Source organism: Peromyscus eremicus, chromosome 5 (assembly GCF_949786415.1).
Source record: "Peromyscus eremicus chromosome 5, PerEre_H2_v1, whole genome shotgun sequence".
NCBI lineage: Eukaryota > Metazoa > Chordata > Mammalia > Rodentia > Cricetidae > Peromyscus > Peromyscus eremicus.
In genome coordinates, this window is record NC_081420.1 from 135,200,706 (window position 1) to 135,219,048 (window position 18,343).

The 18,343-nt window shown below is 44.4% G+C and overlaps 2 protein-coding genes across 2 annotated transcripts in view; one reads left to right on the plus strand and one right to left on the minus strand.

The window, feature by feature from the left end:
• Amfr (autocrine motility factor receptor) overlaps positions 1-11,683 on the minus strand; it is a 42,872-nt gene extending 31,189 nt beyond the window's left edge. The window contains exons 1-3 of the mRNA XM_059264561.1: positions 11,414-11,683; positions 4,698-4,790; positions 430-594 (exon numbers count right to left, since the gene is read on the minus strand). Coding sequence (XP_059120544.1) covers positions 430-594; positions 4,698-4,790; positions 11,414-11,668 — 513 coding nt within the window. The 5' untranslated portion in view covers positions 11,669-11,683. The remainder of the gene's footprint in view (positions 1-429; positions 595-4,697; positions 4,791-11,413) is intronic.
• The window catches only part of Ogfod1 (2-oxoglutarate and iron dependent oxygenase domain containing 1), a 76,183-nt gene continuing 68,605 nt past the window's right edge, over positions 10,766-18,343 (plus strand). Inside the window, exon 1 of the mRNA XM_059264567.1 lies at positions 10,766-10,922. The gene's annotated coding sequence lies outside the window, so the exon portion shown is untranslated. The remainder of the gene's footprint in view (positions 10,923-18,343) is intronic.

The following is an 18,343-nucleotide window of genomic DNA, read 5'->3' on the forward strand; positions in this document are numbered from 1 at the left end:
GTCACAGGCAGATCTTATACCCAGACAGGAAGCAGAAGTAGCTCATTCAGTCTTGACCCCAAGAAAAACAGTGCAAACCAATGAGAAGAAAAGCTCCACCAACCAGGGCAAAGGGGGGAAATATGGGAGACAGGAACAGAAAACATCCAGAAGAGTTCAGTTGTATACAATGTATACATCACAGCTCCTTCACACTGACCTAAGGTAAGGTTAGCAGGGAGTGACTATAGTGCTTGGGGAACTGGGATGGGGGCAGGCGCTAGAAAACAGACAGAAGCACCTCAAGAACAGGCCGTGATAAATGGCCTAGAAGTCCCCCTCTGAGAGTTGTCCCAAGCACACAACCTGTGACTTTCTCACATTACTTCTTACATTAAACCCGGCACACATATGTGACTGAGCAATGAAAGAGGTTGGTTAAAAACTCACGTATTCAAATCGGTCTTTGCAGAGCTGAACCATCAAATGCAGAAAAACAAGGCCGGCAAACCAGAGGCACCACATCACCACCTCCTCCACAGTCTGGACATTCAGCACACCAAAAATGAAAATGAACTTGTAGAAAATAAAATTCCAAAACTTGTCTTTGAGATGCTAAAAAGAAAAAAGTGTGTAAAGGTGAGTTCCATCATACCGAGTCTACCTAAGAGATGTTAACATAACAAAAGCAAGCTTATGGAGCACTCTGCACAGAAGGCGAAGAAAACATATAGAGATAAGACAGCCCAAGTGATCTGTGAACTGAAACTTGTGATCTGGAACAGCTAGGAAGCTTCAGCCATTAAAAAGTAGTTGTATTAGTCTAGTCTTTATGTACTAAGAAAGAAAGAATTTTATATTTACATGTACAGTAGAAAAGATCAGCAAGTGTTATCATATTATTTTAAAACGTCTGCACTCTGACTTAATCAACAATAGAAAAGATTAGACTTTCTAAAGAATCAAAACATTAAGCAGAGCTGGGGGATGGCTCACACACAATGTATACAACATGCTCACACATATACTCCACACAAGAAAATAATAAAAATTAAAATGTCACTTGCTAGTATGTAATCAATAAAATATTTTAAACAAGAAAAAATTTACAACTATGTCTAGCCACATAGCTAAGTATGGTTGTGCCTGCCTGCAATCCCAGCACTTGGGAAGCCAGCATTGGCTACACAGGACCCTGTCTCAAAAAACAAAAAACAAATAAAATAAAATAAAAACACCACAACTAAAACCAAACCAAAACAAGATAAAAAATAAAATAATGTCCTTAATATTTATCTTTTTTCCTTTGTCCAATATAAAAATATTTTAATTTTTAACAGTTTTCTCTCACCTATTAGTGTAAGAATTTTACCAATGTAGGTAAATATTCTCTAGACATATCAGCATATTGACTTAATGGTAACAGGCAGACTCAAATCGTTTTTAATTTTCCCCTATCCAAAGAATATTTTATGAAGTTACATATACTTGAATGAGTTCCTACTTTAGCACTATTTAAAGGAAGATTACAAAGGTCTTAGTATTTCTAATAGTCACCTGCTTTCTAAACAACTGTTAAGGTGTTCCAGAAGCAGTAGATTATGTTATTTCTTTGCTATATTATTTTTTAATTGTTTTATATGTACAAATGTCTCCATATTATATCTGCACAACGTGAGTGCCTAGTGCTCCCAGAGGTCAGAAGTGTTGGAACATCCAACATTGGAGTTACAGATGGTTGTGAGCCAGCATGTGGGTTCTGGGAATCAAACCCTGGTCCTCTGCAAGAGCAGTAAGTGCTCCTAACTGCTGAGCCATCTCTCCAGTCCTTATAATCTTTTTCAAATCAAAAACCTTCAGTTTTAAACATTGACACTTTCCTGGGGCAAGGGGACAACAAATAAGTTCTAGCTCTTACAGGTATTAAAATATCTGACTACCCAGCTATTGATGGAGGTAGTAAGAATCTGGGTAAAGATAAGAATGAATGAATGACTTTTTTTTCTTTCTTTTGAGACAGGCTCTCTTTATGTAGCCCTAGATGTTCTGAAACTCACTATGTGGACTAGGCTGGCCTCAAACTCAGAGATCCGCCTGTCTCTGCCTCCCAAGTACTGGGATTAAAGGCATGTGCCACCATGCCCAGCAAAAGCATGACTTCAAAATGGACTTTAATATATGATTTTTAAGGACTGTAAATACTTACAAATTTAAAATAAAGTTAAAGCTCAGAGTATGGTTATGGGGTACCTCTGATTCCAGCACTCAGAACTGGATGGCGGAAGCAATAGGGTCCTGAGTTTGAGGTCAATAAGACCCCAACACAAAGAATAGAATTAATTTGAGAATTTAAATAGGGCTCTGACTAGATACCTTGTGTTCAAAGAACAAAGTTAAGTTGGAAAAAAAAAAAAAAGAGAAGAGTCTCTTCTAGCTCTATCCACCACAAAGGCAGACCCCAGCAGCAATGCTACCTCTGCCCTTACACAGTGTATATAGCTAGTGTGGACCCTGGTTCCAAACACCATGCCCCAACAGAGAAAGCCTAGAATCCTGGGTGAATATCTGTTTCCTGGGCAGGGAAAGTAGGAGAACTTGACGTATTATCGGTTGTGATTCCTCGCTTTGCTACTGCACAACTGTGGGGTCCTTGACATTTCATGCTTCAGCTCCCCAGGCTATAAAATAGGTCTTAGTATAATAAGTATACTAAGTATATACTAAGTACACTTAGTATAATTCTGTGTCTCACAGAATAGGTGGTGAATTAAGTGACTTAATGCATAACTGCTTTTTCTTTTTCTTTTCATTTGTTTGTTTGTTTGTTGAGACAAGGTTTCCCTGTGTAGACCTGGCTGTCCTGGAATCGCTCTGGAGACCATGCTGGCCTCAAACTCACAGAGGCCAGCCTGCCTCTGCCTCCCGAATGTTGGGATTAAAGGCATGTACCACTACCGCCCGGCCTGTAATGTGCTTTTTAAAATGCCATAATAGGCATTAAATGTTTTAAATATATTTAAAATCAAAAACTCTCTGGCTGGAGAGATGCTCAGTGCTTATAAGCATTTGCTGCTCTTATAGAGGACACTACTTTACCACCCACATGGTAGCTAACAACCCTCTGTCATTTATGACTCCAGTTCTAGGGGATCCAATTCCTTCTTCTAGCCTCCATGGGCACCAGGCACGCAAATGGCACACTTACATACATGTAGGTAAGACGCTCGTATACATAAAAAAAATCTTTAAAAACACAGAGAGAGAAACTAAACACCCTCTCACTGCTCTACGGCTCTACTTCACTTTTAGTCTTTATTCCACCCTAGGTGGTCAGTGTCTCTGCCTCTAAGGTTAGTCTTATTTCTTAAACTTTAAGCACCCATGGAGCGAATCTATGTCAATTCTTGGAGTCTTAAATCAAAATAGTTCTTTTTATTGTTGTTGTTGGTTGTTTGTTTTTTGAGACAGAGTTTCTCTAACAGCCCTAGCTGTCCTGGAACTCACTCTGTAGACCAGGCTGGCCTCAAACTCACAGAGATCCGCCTGTCTCTGCCTCCCAAGTGCTGGATTTAAAGGTGTGTGCCATCACTGCTTGGCTCTCAAAATAGTTCATAATAAATGCTACTGGGTAGCATTAATAATAAAATAAGCCAACAAAGAGCAGCATAAAAGATGTGTTCTATACTGAAAAGGCTGAGCTGGGTTAACTGCAAAAGTTTCAAATGCTTGAAGGTAATGTTTCCTGCAAACTGTGACCTGATACCAAACACGTTAGAGAAAACCAAGAACTGAAGGCCAAGTGCCGCCACTCAGCTTGCCACAGGCTGGTCCACTTCCAACTCAGAAAGACCCAAAGCTTTGAAGAAGAGGAGATTTTGAAGGGATTTTGAAGAATGAAGTATCAAAAGGAGCTTCTGAGCCAGAAGTAGCGATAATTCCAGCACTGGGTACTAAGACGTGAGGACTGCGGAGTTCAATGGCAGCCTGGTATACAGAGCAAGTTCCAGACCTGCAGAACTACACAGCAAGGTCCTGTCTCAACAAATCAGAATCATGAAGAACCAGTTATAACGGGACAGACGGGCTCCCGAGAACAATGAAACAAAGATCAAGGCTAACACTTCTGGTTCTGTCACTGCGCTCTGACTACTCACAAAGATGTCCTTGCTCTTGGAAAACATACTGAAGTTCCAGGGTAAAACTGCATGATGTTCACTACTTAATTCCAAATGGACAAGAAAATCTGCGTAAATAAGAGTCTGAGGACTAACTAGGAAGGCGGCTCAGCCCTACAAGCATGTATGACTAAGCCTCGCTCAGGAAGAGGCCCCAGCTGAAAAATTAAGGAGGAAAAATAGGAGGAGACACTTAAAATGCTCCTCTGGCCTCCGTATGTGCCAAGTACAGGTGAGTGCACTCATTCATATATGCAACACACACGCACGCACGCACAAGTAACACTAGAAAGTGAAATTATACCAAATATAATAGTGTTTTTAAAGTTTCTTTCTTTTTTTTTTTAAGATTTATTTATTATGTATACAGCATGTATGACTGCAGGCTAGAAGAGGGCACCAGATCTTATTATAGATGGTTGTGAGCCACCATGTGGTTGCTGGGAATTGAACTCAGGACCTCTGGAAGAGCAGTCAGTGCTCTTAACCTCTGAGCCATCTCTCCAGGCCCTGAAGTTTCTTTACATGAATCTGTTCACTTACCTGTCTCTCACTCACTCGAAGAGGACCAAACACAATACACTGGATAAGCTTAGCCACCAACATCAAAACACAGCAGGCAGTATTCACCAGAACCTGTACACACATCAAAGAAACAAGTTTAGTTCTGGGGAAAAACACACACAGTGTAAGGTTTCCTCTGGGGAATTAGGCTGTCCTTCCCAGAGCTGGAGCCCTTCTGTTTTCCCCCAGTACAAACCTGTGCTATCAAAGCTACAGAGGGATGGGGGGGGGGGGGGCACGCTTCGCGGCTCACCGAGTCAGACCCATCCCAGGGTACCCTCCAGCAGGCCACCCTCCTCACACCCCTGCCCAGGGGGTACCCTCCAGCAGGCCACCTTCCCTTCAGACTTGACGGGACCCTACAAAAACTTGGCATTGTCTCTGTAAAACTGTATGTACCAAGCTTGGCATGATGCCACACACCTGGAATCCACACACTAGGAAAGCTGGGGCAGGAGGACTGAAAGCCCAGTCCAGACACCATCTCAATCAATCAATCACCACACAAAGTATGTCCCTACATGAACGTTTAGGTAGCCGTCATCATGACAGAACTCAAATATGCTGCCCCAACAAGCAAGGAAGGGTAGGAGGACTTCCAGAAAAAGTCAGGTAATAGAGACCAGTGTCAAAATCAAGGCCTTCTTCCATATGCTAAGAAAACTGTCTTCTTTAAAATAATGAAAAAAAATGGTATTTTCCGACCTAACCAGCAAATGGAGCAAGTCATCTTTCCCTCACTTTGGCTCCTGTCATTGTTTGAGACAGATTCTCATGTACCCCAGACTGGTCTTGAGCTTCTTAGTCTCCTACCTAGGATGACAGGCGTGTGTCACCATGCCCACCTGGCTGTTCCTCTACTTTCAAAAGCAAATTATAACAAGGGGGGGTGAGGGAGAAAAGGGGAGAGGTGAGGGAATATGATGACGCCCTCACATCTCTCCAGGTTCCTCTGTATCTCCCACCATCTCTCCTGTGGTAGAGCACATACTGCCAGCCCTAACTCAATACAAAAAGATTAAATCGTGTTTAGTTCTATTCTGTTGCCTAATGGGGCCAAGAAGATATTTTTAAAGGATTAAAATAAAAATAGTTGCACTGGGGGAAAGAACTGTTTGGTATCGAAGGATTTGGTATTTAAATCCTTCAATTAATCAGGTGGGGAAAAATAGTTCATCAAAAATCCTACAGCCTTTGACTCCTTATATACCCAGTACTTCAGAGGCAGAGGCAGGCAGGTTTCTCTGAGTTTTCTGTCTGTCTGGTCTACAGAGCAGAGTTCCAGGCCAGCATGGCTACAAAGTGGAGCCAGCCACAAACAAAACAAAACAAACCCCAGAATCAAAAGAAACTTTCAGTTTGGTCCCAGCACACAGGGTGGGCAGCTCAAAGCTGCCTTAAACTCTAGGTCTAGAAGGATCTACCATCCCTAGCCTCCATGGCCACATGCACACATGAGTACTTAATACAAAATAAAATCTTTATAAAAAGGAGAGATGGCTCAGCAGTTAAGAGCACCGGCTACTCTTCTAGAGGACCTGGGTTCAATTCCCAGTGTCCTACAACTGCCAGTTTCATAGCCAACACCCTTCATTTTACACACACACACACACACACACACACACACACACACACACATACACACACGGACGTACCATACATGCAGGTAAAACACCCATATACCTATAAAATAAAAAATAAAATCTCAAATAAAATTTTAAATAAAATTTTTTTTCAGAGACCTGACAATACTCATGTTTAAGGTGCCGAAGTAAACTTATAAAAGGTGCTCTTCTCTTGTATTCTGCCAATCAATGAGGACTTCAGTCATATAAATTAGAAGTAATGGCACACAAAACCACAACCCTCATACCAAATCTCTCTTCACCAGTCAAACAGAGTTTTTTTTGTTTTTTTGTTTTTTTGTTTTTTTTGGTTTTTCGAGACAGGGTTTCTCTGTGTAGCTTTGCGCCTTTCCTGTATTTTTAAAAATCAACGAAAACCCCCCAGCTTAATTGCAACACGTTTATTAAAAAAGGGTTCTTCCTCGTTTACATATCATCATGTGAGTTTAAAAACACAAATGCAATACATTCAGTAAGTGCTCCAGGAATGGGAGAAAGGTGAAAAATGAAGATCTTGACCCTTCTCTATCCCAGACAGCACCTTTGTACCTCTGCCACACAACGAAACTTAGTTTTACCACTTTCAGTTAAGCTTTTTGAAGTTTTTGACTTAAAGAAAGTATGTATAGAAAGTTTCTTTGAAGGGCTGGAAAGATGGCTCAGCAGTTAGGAGCATGTCCTCCTCTACCTCAAGGCAGTTCCGTTCCCAGCAACCACGTGCTGGTTCACAACCACTGTTAACTTCAGCTTCGGGGGATCCAACACCTCCTGGTCTCCACCGCACCTGCACTCACCTCCCCCCCCCCCCCGCCCCCACACACACACGAATTTTCTTTAGTCTTTTTTGAAAAGTTCAATTTATACTCTCTCCCACCTCCAACAGCAAAAGTCTCTCATAATCCCATCAACCCATAGATAAACATTTCTATTTTAATCCAAATGAGATCTGAAAATCAGTGTGTCTAAGTAAAACGGGGCTTGAAAAAGCCTATGGAGCCATTCATTCCTGGTGACAGACTTCTCATCGAGCTACATGAGAGGCAGAAACAGGAGGGTTGCAAGTTCAGGGCAGGCCTGGGCTACTTAACCAGACCCTGACTCAAAGAACAGAGAGAGGGGAGGGGAAGGGAAAAGGAAGGAAAGAAGAAAGGAGATAACCACTAGGAAGAAAATGTATTTAAAAAGAAATGACCTTCACAAGCAAAGGAAACCAACAAAGAATTGGAAAACTAACATTGTTTAAAGGTTCTGAACAGTGCTTTACTGGAATACTTTAATGATTATTAACAACAGACTAGTCTACATCTAGTTATAGGACAAAGTCTTGGGGCTGGAGAGATGGTTCAGTGGTTAAAAGCACTTGTTGCTCTTGCAAGGACCCACTTAGTTTCCAGCACCCATAAAATGGTTCACAGCCACCGGGAACCCCTGTTCCAGAGAATCTAAGTGCCTTCTTCTGCCCTCCAAACACACCAGGCATGCATTGGTACACACTTATATATGCTGGTAAAACTTTCATACCCATAAAATAAGTCTTAAAATTTTAAAGAAAAAAGCCTTAACTTCACAAGTATTGTGTCATTCTAATAAATACAGTAACTTCTCCATCTCAGCTGAAACTGTAATGACTGAGCCAAGCATGGCGGCCCAGGTCTACAGTCCTGTCAGTTGGGGGGGGGGGGGGGGACGCGCTGAGGCACAAACACTGGCAAGGAGAGCAGGCAGCCAGAGCTGTCTCCAAAACCAGAAAAGAAAAAAGAAACAAATCAAGTGTCCCTAACTGCAGCATTCCTTCTTTACAGTCCATGTCATATCGGATCCCTCCAGGTACTGTGACACTCTTGCAGAATTGACACTTCAAGTCCCAGAGCTATGGAACAAACGAGAACCATAAAATCAAAGCTTAGCCAGCACTTGGGAGGAAGAGGCAGGTGGATCTCTGAGTTCGAGGCCAGCCTGGTACAGAGTGAGTTCCAAGAGAGGAACCTGGAAACCTTGTCTCAAAAAACAGCAAACTAACAAAAACCCCAGCAGCTTAGTTTCAGTAAGCCTGATCTGAGCAACTGCTTCCTTCACTGAGACAACAGTGGAGAGCTGTTTTAATATTTTATCTATACAGCTACTAACTTTTTCTCATAGGCAGAATCCAAACAAGCCAAAAGGGTTCACCTGTATAACAACAGAAAACAGAGCACTCGTGTCCATCACTGAAGACTTACTTCACTAGACAAACACACCTCCAGTGGATCCACGTGAGGCCCTAACATCAGCCCAGGAAGGGATATGTAATTGGTATGTCAAGGTAACTTTTAGATAAAAGCTCAAAGGAGCATCCAGACCATAGAGGCGGTGTGTGTGTGTGTGTGTGTGTGTGTGTGTGTGTGTGTGTGTGTGTATGTGTGTGTGTGTGTATGCAGGTGTGAAACAGAAAGAATATGTTCACATGGATACACATGTAATGCACAGAAATAAATGAACAGTGTAAACGACTTGAGACAATCTGGATGTTACGTAGATTCCCACTACAAGTCAGCACCAGTTACAAGAAGCTGCCAACCGGAAACAGGTGGAGGGAGACTGACTTTCACTGTCTATCACTTCTGTTTCCTTTGGCCTTTGAACTATGAACTTGTAGAATCTGTCTTTAAAATTTTTAAGTTAGAACTGACCTGACCAGTTCTGAAATTCTTTTTCTCACCACATGTGGCACAGAAGTAACAAACCAAAGATGGCTGTCACCAGGTACAAGTCAGCCTGGGCACCACACCTGGAGCAGTAAGAGTTTCAAAGCTTTCTCACCTCCCTCCTCACAGCAGGGCTACCTCCGGGTTCCATCCCACCCTCTCAATCTCCCGGGTAAGTCAGAAGATTTGCCTAGGTCAGGGAGGACTTTGCAGACCTGACCCTCCTCCCCACACAACACTGAGCCTTACATACCTGTCCCCCACTCCAATTCTCTGCTTAAGACCCTTGCTATCTCCCAAGGCTGAGTGTCCCCACAGCACTGTTTTCTCCTGCCTCCAAACTCCACTGGGTTTTCTGTGTGTATGTAGTTTGCCTTATTTGAGTCATTTTAGGGTAGGGGGGAAGTGTTGCTCACAGCTGTCTTCCAGTGTGAAAAGAGCATCTCTGAAGGGTTTCGACCTGGGTGTGCTAATACAAAACCTCCTGCAATACTAATTGTGTTCTACAAAGGCACGTTCTGGAGAGCCTAATAAACAAAATAATAACGAGTAAGGTTCCCAACCGACCAAGGACCATTCTTGTCGATCCAGCTTGACCTGGGCAGTGGTGCATTTTTGTTTTTATTGGGGGGGGGGAATATAAATGCCTACGAGTGGGGTTCAAGAAGCATCCATAAAGGCCCACCACACAGTCACTCAACGTTACCCATCAGGCCACAGGGGAGGTGTTTTGGGAGTGCTGAAGCACAAAGTGCTAGATGATAAAGAAAAAAAAAAAAAGAAAGAAAGAAAGAAAAAGAAATTCGGTGCTCACAAGAAAGGTCTGGGCAGCCACCATACAACCAAAATGAGCATGCCAAAACTCCAGAAGAGAGGGAAGAAAAACTGCATCGAGTTCAACTGAGAAATAAGGACTGGGGTGGGGGTGGGGGGAATGATCAATTTGCATGCAGCAAGACCATAGGAAGAAAAAAAAATTCTTAAAAACAATTCTCAGAAAAATCAAAAGGCCTTAGGTAATGTTTTATGAAGCGGTATTAACCTTGGAATTTGAACATGGGTTTTGCAAGAAGAAACTTACGAAAAAAAAATCATTAAACAATACTACTGGCTGTTCTAGCGATGCAATGGTGGTTCCTGTCGAAAGTCCTGCTATCTGAGACTTAAAACAATGCACCAAGAACTACACTATATGGTCTTCGTATTTGTCAAAAGCAGTCGTCACATAATTCTAAGTTTTTATCCTTTAACTCAAGTGCAACAAGAATGGAAATTAAGATGCGAATTGAATTCTTTCTCTCCTCCCTTCTTTGGAAAAGAACAGCTCATCTTTACACAGGAGTGGGGAAATGCGAACTTCACCCTTCACCGCCTTCTATTAAACTATTTATCAAAGGACCAGGAGGCTTAATCTACAGCCCCCGGAGTTCACAAATCTCACTGCTTCCTGATGAAGCACAGTGGGAATAATTATAACAAATGAGTTGCATATAATTCTACAAACTTAGAAGATTAACCCCTCAGTCATTTACAGCCTACTCTAGGCGCCAAGCGAGAACTCGGGAGGAGATAAGATCCCACAAGCCATAGTAAATCCAAGTGACAAATTTTAAATCCTGGAGCAGCTTTTCACATTTCTGAGGGTTTAGAGAAGACGCATTCAAGTGCAGGTCGGAGCAAAATCTCCTCGGCTCTGCCCAAGCCTGAAATGATGTAATAAACGAAGGCAGTACTTGTGCCTGGTGAACGTTGCTTATCTCGCACGGGCAGAACTAGAAACCTTGTTTTAAAATGGATCGCTAAACCGAGTAATCGAGTTCAAAGGAGGCGCTGCCACACCGATCAGAATGTTTGGCTGCCTTCAACCATCAAAGGGGACAGCCACCAACCATCAGGTAAAAGAAAAAGGACGCAGCTGGTTTGTTTGCTTCGTTAAATAGCGCCCACGGGAGGGTAATCCAGTACCAAATAGCAACGTTTCAAAGTTGTCTTGTTGCGAGAATGACTGTCCCAACCCGTTCAAATGCTTAAAATGTCCCCCCGACTCTGGGCCCTCTCTTCATCGAGAACTCGCCCACCACATCGCCCAGCTGGACGCCACTCCGCTGCCCTGCAGTCCGCGGGGGCCCGACCGCCCTTCCCTCGGCCCTTCTCCCCGGAGGCCCGACCCCTTCCGTCCCTCCGCGGCTCGCAGTGCTCGCAGCGCTCGCAGTGCTCGCAGCGCCCGCAGCGCCCGCAGCGCCGCCCGGCCTCCGGCCCCACGCGAGGTGTCAGCCCCCCGGCCTCCTCAGCCCGGGTCAGGGCCCGGCCACGCCCCCCGCGGAGAAAGGGTGACATGGCGGCCCCCGCCCGTCCGCCCCCGCGCCCGGCCCGCGGCCTCGCTCACCCACACGAACAGGCTGTCCGACAGCAGGTACTGGGCCACCTCGCGGGCCCGGGGGCCGCCGGCGGCCAGGCGCGACGGCACGAGCGCCTCGGGCTGCAGCGGGGCCGTTAGCGGCTCCGGCTCGCCCGCCCCGGCCTGCGGCTGGCTGAGGGCGCGGTAGGCGCTGACGATGGTGCCGAGCAAGGCCAGGCCGCTGAGGCCCGTGTAGGTGCGGAGGCTGGGCCACGGGAAGCGCTCGAGGAAGAGCAGCGGCATGGCGGCGGCGGCGGGCTCCGGCGCCCGGGGCTCCCCGCGCTGCGGCCAGGCGCCTGCGGCGGCCTCGCGAACGGCGCCCACGGGCTCTGGCGTCGCTGCTGCCGCCGCCGCTGCCGCCGCCGCCGCGCCGGGCCGGGCCGGGCCGCTCCTGGCTGCTCGCGCCGCTCCGCCCCGCGCCGCTCCCGCTGCTGCCCCTGCCGGCGCGGAAGAGCCTCGGCGGACTCGGGGCGGGCCGCCGCCCCTAGCGGGCCGCGGGCGGGACGGGCGCGGGGGCGCGGCCTTCGTCCCCCGCCCCCAGCGGGCGCGCCGCAGCCTCGCGGCCGCAGGACCCGGCCTAGGGCCCCGCGTCCCGGCCCCCTGCAGCATCCTTGGCGACCCTGGGCCCCACTGACGCCGCCGACTCGCCCCAGCTGGACTCTGGAGTGAGCCCGGCCCGTGGGCAATGACGGCAGGCCTGTGTGCGTGGTCAGGCGGCAGGGCGCGGTACCCGGTACCCGGGCCCCCAGCCCCTTGTTCCTCCTGGGCCAAGCAGGTAAACCCGTCCCACCACCTTGTGGACTAGCGGCTTCCGTGGTGTCCCTAAAGGGGGACATGATGCTTAGGAAATAATAGAAGCCTTGAGCACCTCTTTAATCAAGTCTTAAGTCTCTGTTTACAAATAGCCGCGAGTAGACTATTTTTTTTTTTAAAACGGAGCCAATTTAACCGGAAATAAAAATATGTTACAAGTAGAATGTAAAATGGTGCTGAGCTTGGAAAATGCCCGTTCCTCAAAGGTAAACCAGAGAGGGACCATTTGACCTGGCAGTTACCTGGCTAAACATCTAAGAGAAATGAAAACCCACACAAAACTCCTACACAGAGGTTGAGAGTAGCATTATTCCTAATAACCCAGAGGAGGTAAGCTCCAATGGAATATAGTATTTGAAAATGAAGTACGGATATATGCCACAGTAAGAGAGAATGTTGAAGATATGCCTGAGTCAAGCTACACACGAGTATCTAAATACTATGTGATCCCACTGATAAAGGCAAATACATGGAATGTAAAATAATAACTGTAGAGTAAATGAGAGACCTGGAGGTGACAGGTTGGGTTACCAGTTTCCTGAAGTGATGATGTTCTCAAATTTGCTGTTATACACCTATTACTGAACTAAAAGACACTGAATCATACGCTATAAACAGCACAGTACACCTCTATATGTGAAGTACATAAAATAACATGGGGTACATTCTTTTTAGTCATTATATTCCCAAGCCATGTAATAGTGCCTATCCCAGAATGTATGTTCTGTAAGTAGCTGGTGGATTTTCAAAATTTTCTAAAGGTGCTAAATTGCCTTTAAAGTATTTTTTATGACAAATACAGATTTTGTTTTGTTTTTCAAGACAGGGTTTCTCTGTGTAGCCCTGGCTGTCCTGGAACTCACTCTGTAGACCAGGCCGGCCTTGAACTCAGAGATCCACCTGCCTCTCCCTACTCAGTACTAAGATTAAAAGGTGTGTGCCACCACTGTCCAGCTCTGTTTCTAATTATAGAAGTCTACAGATTATTTTTTAATCTGAAAATTAACCAGCATTTTGTAATAATTCTTAAAAATGCCTTGTCGGGCTGGAGAAATGGCTCCGATGTTAAGAGCACTGGCTGATCTTCCAGAGGTTGTGAGTTCAAGTCCCAGCAACCACATGGTGGCTCACAACCATCTATAATGAGATCTATCCTGCAGGCAGAACATTGTGTACATAGTAAATAAATAAAAATTTAAAAAAAAACACCTTGTCAAAGGGCTTCATATGCTTAAGTTCTCTTTGGTTCTCTCTCCAGTCATTCACAAGATGGCTGAGCAGCAGATAATGCATTTGCTACAAAGCCTGACAACCCCAGTTTGATTTCCATGACTCCCAGAAGTTATCCTCTGACTTCCATATCATGTGCACACATGCACACACATGTAAAAATAAAACACTGAGTGTTGGAATAGTCATTTAAGATGTGTTACATTCGTTTATGCTGTGGAATATTTGTTTTAATGATGCAAAGATGTGTTGCAGTCATGTTGCATTTGTTATACTCTGTGAAGCTGTGTTACTTTACCTGCCTAAACACCTGATGGTCTGATAAGGAGCTGAACGGCCACTAGCTAGGCAGGAGAGAGAAATAGGTGGGGCTTTGGACAGAGAAAATAAATAGGAGGAGAAATCTAGGGAAGAGAGCGAGAAGTGAGAAAAGGAGAGGAGAACGCCAGAGGCCAGCCACACAGCCACACAGCCACCCATGAAGTAAGAAGAAAGATATATAGAATAAAGAAAGGTAAAAAGCACTGGGCAGTGGTGGCACACGCCTTTAATCCCAACACTCAGGAGGCAGAGCCAGAGTTCGAGGCCAGCCTGGGCTATAGAGTGAGTTCTAGGATAGGGGTGGCGGGCCCCCAAAGAGGAAAAAAACAACAAAACAAAACTACAACTGAGCCTTAACACTATTGTCCAAATATTGGAAAGGTTTATTCTGAAGAAATAAGGATGGTAAATTTCCAGGGGAGTGTTCTACTTCACAAGGTCAGATGTGAGTCACTATGATTTTTAAGCCATACTCATTTATGATTCACATCCAATCTAAGCCACAACAGTAATATTAGATAACAAACTTGTCCTCTCATATTGCCAGTAACAGAGCTGCCTTTTTTTAAAGATTTATTTATTTATTATATATACAATATTCTATCTGCATACCAGAAGTAGTCACCAGATCTCATTAGGTGGTTGTGAACTACTATGTGGCTGCTGGGAATTGAACTCAGGACCTCTGGAAGAGCAGTCAGTGCTCTTAACCTCTGAGCCATCTCTCCAGCCCAGAGCTGCCTTTTTAATCTCAGAAGCATAGGCTTTCTGAAAATCCAACATGCATAACAGATGAAATTAATCCAACCCAAGCTGCATTTTAAAAGAATGCAAAAGACTTTGGTCTTCAGGTTGGTTGGTTGTGTGGTTTTTTTTGTATTTACTAGAATAGTCATTGTTCTGTTCCTTCTCCCCTCAAAAAAGTGCTGTGCACCTCATCCTTCTGTCAAGGACCTGTTTGAGACACTTGTCCTCCCAATAGCCCAGTCTGGCCTCCAGCTTGAGGCCATTCCATCCTAAGTGTTAGAGGATTACAGACATGAACCACCACACCCAACAAGCACCCATCTCTGCCTCCCTTTCTTCTCCTCCCTCCCTCCCTCTCCTCTCCCTGCACTACTGGAAGGTTTATTTATTTTGAATAGGGTCTGGATAGTTTTGAACTCCTAAGCTTAAGCGATCAGCCTGCCTTAACCTCTCCTAAGTGGCTAAGACTTTGAGCATGCCACAGTGTAAGTACCAGACTCGTGATTGGTTTTGGTTTTTTTCAAGGACTAAACAAACCCTCTAAAGTCTTTTTTTAGGTTCATTTATTATACATATTTATGTGTGTGTGCATGCATGAATTTATGTGTAATGTGTGCAGGTGCCCAACAGGTTTTAGATCCTCTGGAACTGCAATCACAGGTAGTTGTGAGCTGCCATGTGGGTGCTGAGAATCAAACCAGAGTCTTCTGGAAGAGTAGCCAGTGCTTTTAAACTGCTGAGCCACCTCTCCAGCACCCCCTCTAAAGTCTTAACCAGAAACCAGATTAAAGTCGCTCACACTTGTACTCCTGTAGATGAAGAACCAGTCAGTCACTAATGACATGAACAATATGTAGTTAACACAACTGTGTTGCAACTTATCTCAGTCTTTAGGCTCTAAACCCAGTGACTCCACCTACTGCAGGTAACTGAATCTACTAAGGCCATGCTAAGGGACAAGAAAAAAAGGAAGGCGAGGACAGCATCCATAGTCCAGACCATCAGGTCCTTGCCATTATGCCAAACTGGTCCCTTACCCAGTGGACCTGACCACAGACAAGGAAACAGAACTTTGCAGGATCACTCCTACTACACTAAGTTTAGGGACCCTCCACCAAACAGGACTATCCCAGGCAATTGGTTGTTCAGTTTTAAATGCTTTTATTGAAATAAAATTTTAAAAAAGAGCAATGACCATTTTAGTCAAACTTTTGCTTTACAAATATAAAAATATAACCAAAACTCCAGTTTCTTTATACATTCCTATAAACAAACCAAGAAAGTTGTCAGAGCCACAACTATAAATAGTACTTGTATACTGTGTATGAACACAATAGCAGCTTTCCTGTTTGGGGTGAACATGGATTGAACGCAGGGCTTTCTAGGCTAGCACTCTGCCACTGAACAATACCCCAGCCAAAGGTCAAGTCTTTGAACACATTGCTCTTTCTCTCAACAGAACAGTATAATTTATGCATTTCTCCAATTTAGCTCTAGCTTTAATTCCTCACTAAAATACAAGATGCATTTAACTGACTTAGTCTTGATATAGCTGCACTTTGCTAAATTTTTTCTCAAAATAGGCATATATGTGTATGTTAATATTCAGGTGAATTTAATGGCTCAAGCTGAATTAGAGCTTATATTTAAACAGAGGCAAACTCAAGTGAGTCCAGTTTAACCCAAGTGATAGCAAAGAATCGGAATGTGTTGGAAAAGCTACAGAAGCTGACTAAGCTGTTTTAACAGTGTAACACAGAAGACTGAAAATTCTCTGCGGTAGTCAGCAATCCACATACTGTTCCAAACACTAAGAATTAGTAAGAGCTTTTAAGTTTGGGGATCTCAAATATGGAGGAGAGACTACTCAAGTATTTCATGTCAGCTGACTAAGCAGGTACTTTAAAAATGAAGCCCTAAATGCCATAACTCCCTGGTACACTGAGGGGTGCTCAAACACAGGGGACTCTAGCAGGCCTTTAGAACCTGGAGGGAGGGTTGGAGACTTGGCTCAGTGGTTAAGAGAACTGGCCGCTGGCTGCTCTTCCAGAGGACAGGATTTAGGTTCCCAGCACCCACATGGCAGCTCACAACCATGTCTAATTCCGGTCCCAGGAGCTCTGATACCCTCTTCTGGCCTCTGTGGACACTGTACACATATGGTGCATAGATGTACATGCAGGCATCACACCCTTGCATATTAAAAAAAAAAATACGGGGCTGGAGAGACGGGATGGCTCAGAGGTTAAGAGCACTTGGCTGCTCTTCCAGAGGTCCTGAGTTCAATTCCCAACAACCATATGGTGGCTCACAGCCATCAATAATGAAATCTGGTGGCCTCTTCTGGCTTGCAGGCAGAATACTGTATACATGATAAATAAATCTTTTTTAAGGAATACAAATTAATATTCAGATTCTGTGCCTTTGAAGTGTTGCCTACTCTTTTTGTTTGTTTTTGAGACAGGGTTTCTCTGTGTGGCCCTGGCTGATCTGGAACTCACTTTGTAGACCAGCCTGACCTTGAGCTCCCAGAGATCCATCTGCCTCTGCCTCCTGAACCACCTAGTAGTGCTACCTACTTTTAAAGGGGGGGAAAAAAAAATAGCACAATGGTCTTCCATCCATTGGGAATTTGTTTTCCAGTTCTCCAAAAAGGTAGATCAATCCTAAATATGACTTTAAACAATTGAGTTAAACTTTTTTTTCTCCCTTTACTCACTTAAACATTTCCTAGGGATACTTAGTTTTGTATAGAGCATTTACTACTAGCATTAATGAGAAAATAATGAGTGCTTTCATCTGTAAGAAATTAGTTTAAAAAACATCAGCTGGGCAGTGGGGGTTCACACTTTTAATCCCAGTACTCAGAAGACAGAGGCAGGCAGATCTCTTTGAATTCAAGGCCAATCTGGTCTACAGACTGAGTTCCAGGACAGGCTCCAAAGCTACAGGGAAACCCTGTCTTGAAAAACCAAAAAGGAAAAAAAAGGGGGGGGGGGTGTAATACTCGCCATCATTTAGTATATACATCATTAAAATGACATTCCAAGATTTATATCCTGAGGGTGATGTTACATATCAAAAAAGTATTTTTTTTCCCTCCTCCTCGGGTTTTTTTTTTTTTTTTTCTCGAGACAGGATTTTTCTTTGTGTAAATTTTTGGTGCCTGTCCTGGATCTCACTCTATAGACCAGGCTGGCCTCAAACTCACAGAGATCTGCCTGCCTCTGCCTCCTGAGTGCTGGGATTAAAGGCGTGCACCACCACCACCTGGCTCATCAAAAAAGCCTTAACACTTGGGCTCTTTTTGAATACTTAAAGAACACATGAAATTTGAATCCCTCTAATTCATCTCTGTTCATCAGGAAACAAGAGTATTGGGATCCACCTGTAATTGACCAGAGGCTTTAAAACTTTATGTGATGGGAACTTTCTGTTTAAAACTAGCTCCCTTACATCCCGAGGTTAGACCACCAGGTCAGGTAAATCAAAGGTCTCAGAATATCAGTGGCTGGTTCAAGCACTTAAGAGTTTGAAGAAGTGACCAAGAATTTCTGGGTCAAAGCTTAAGTTACAAGGGACAGGAGTAGATTTGAATCAGATGACTCTTCAACTTAAGAACTGCTCTCTGCCAGCACACGCTACATCACAGATGGGAAAAAAATTCCTCTCCACCTTCCCAGGACTGCAACAGTGACACTGAGGTGCTATAGCATCTGAGTGCCCAATCACGGAAGATGAGCGTAGTCGACCTATCCGTGTCTGCCTTCCCCAGTCTGAAGGATTAGCTGGACTCTAATCAATAAA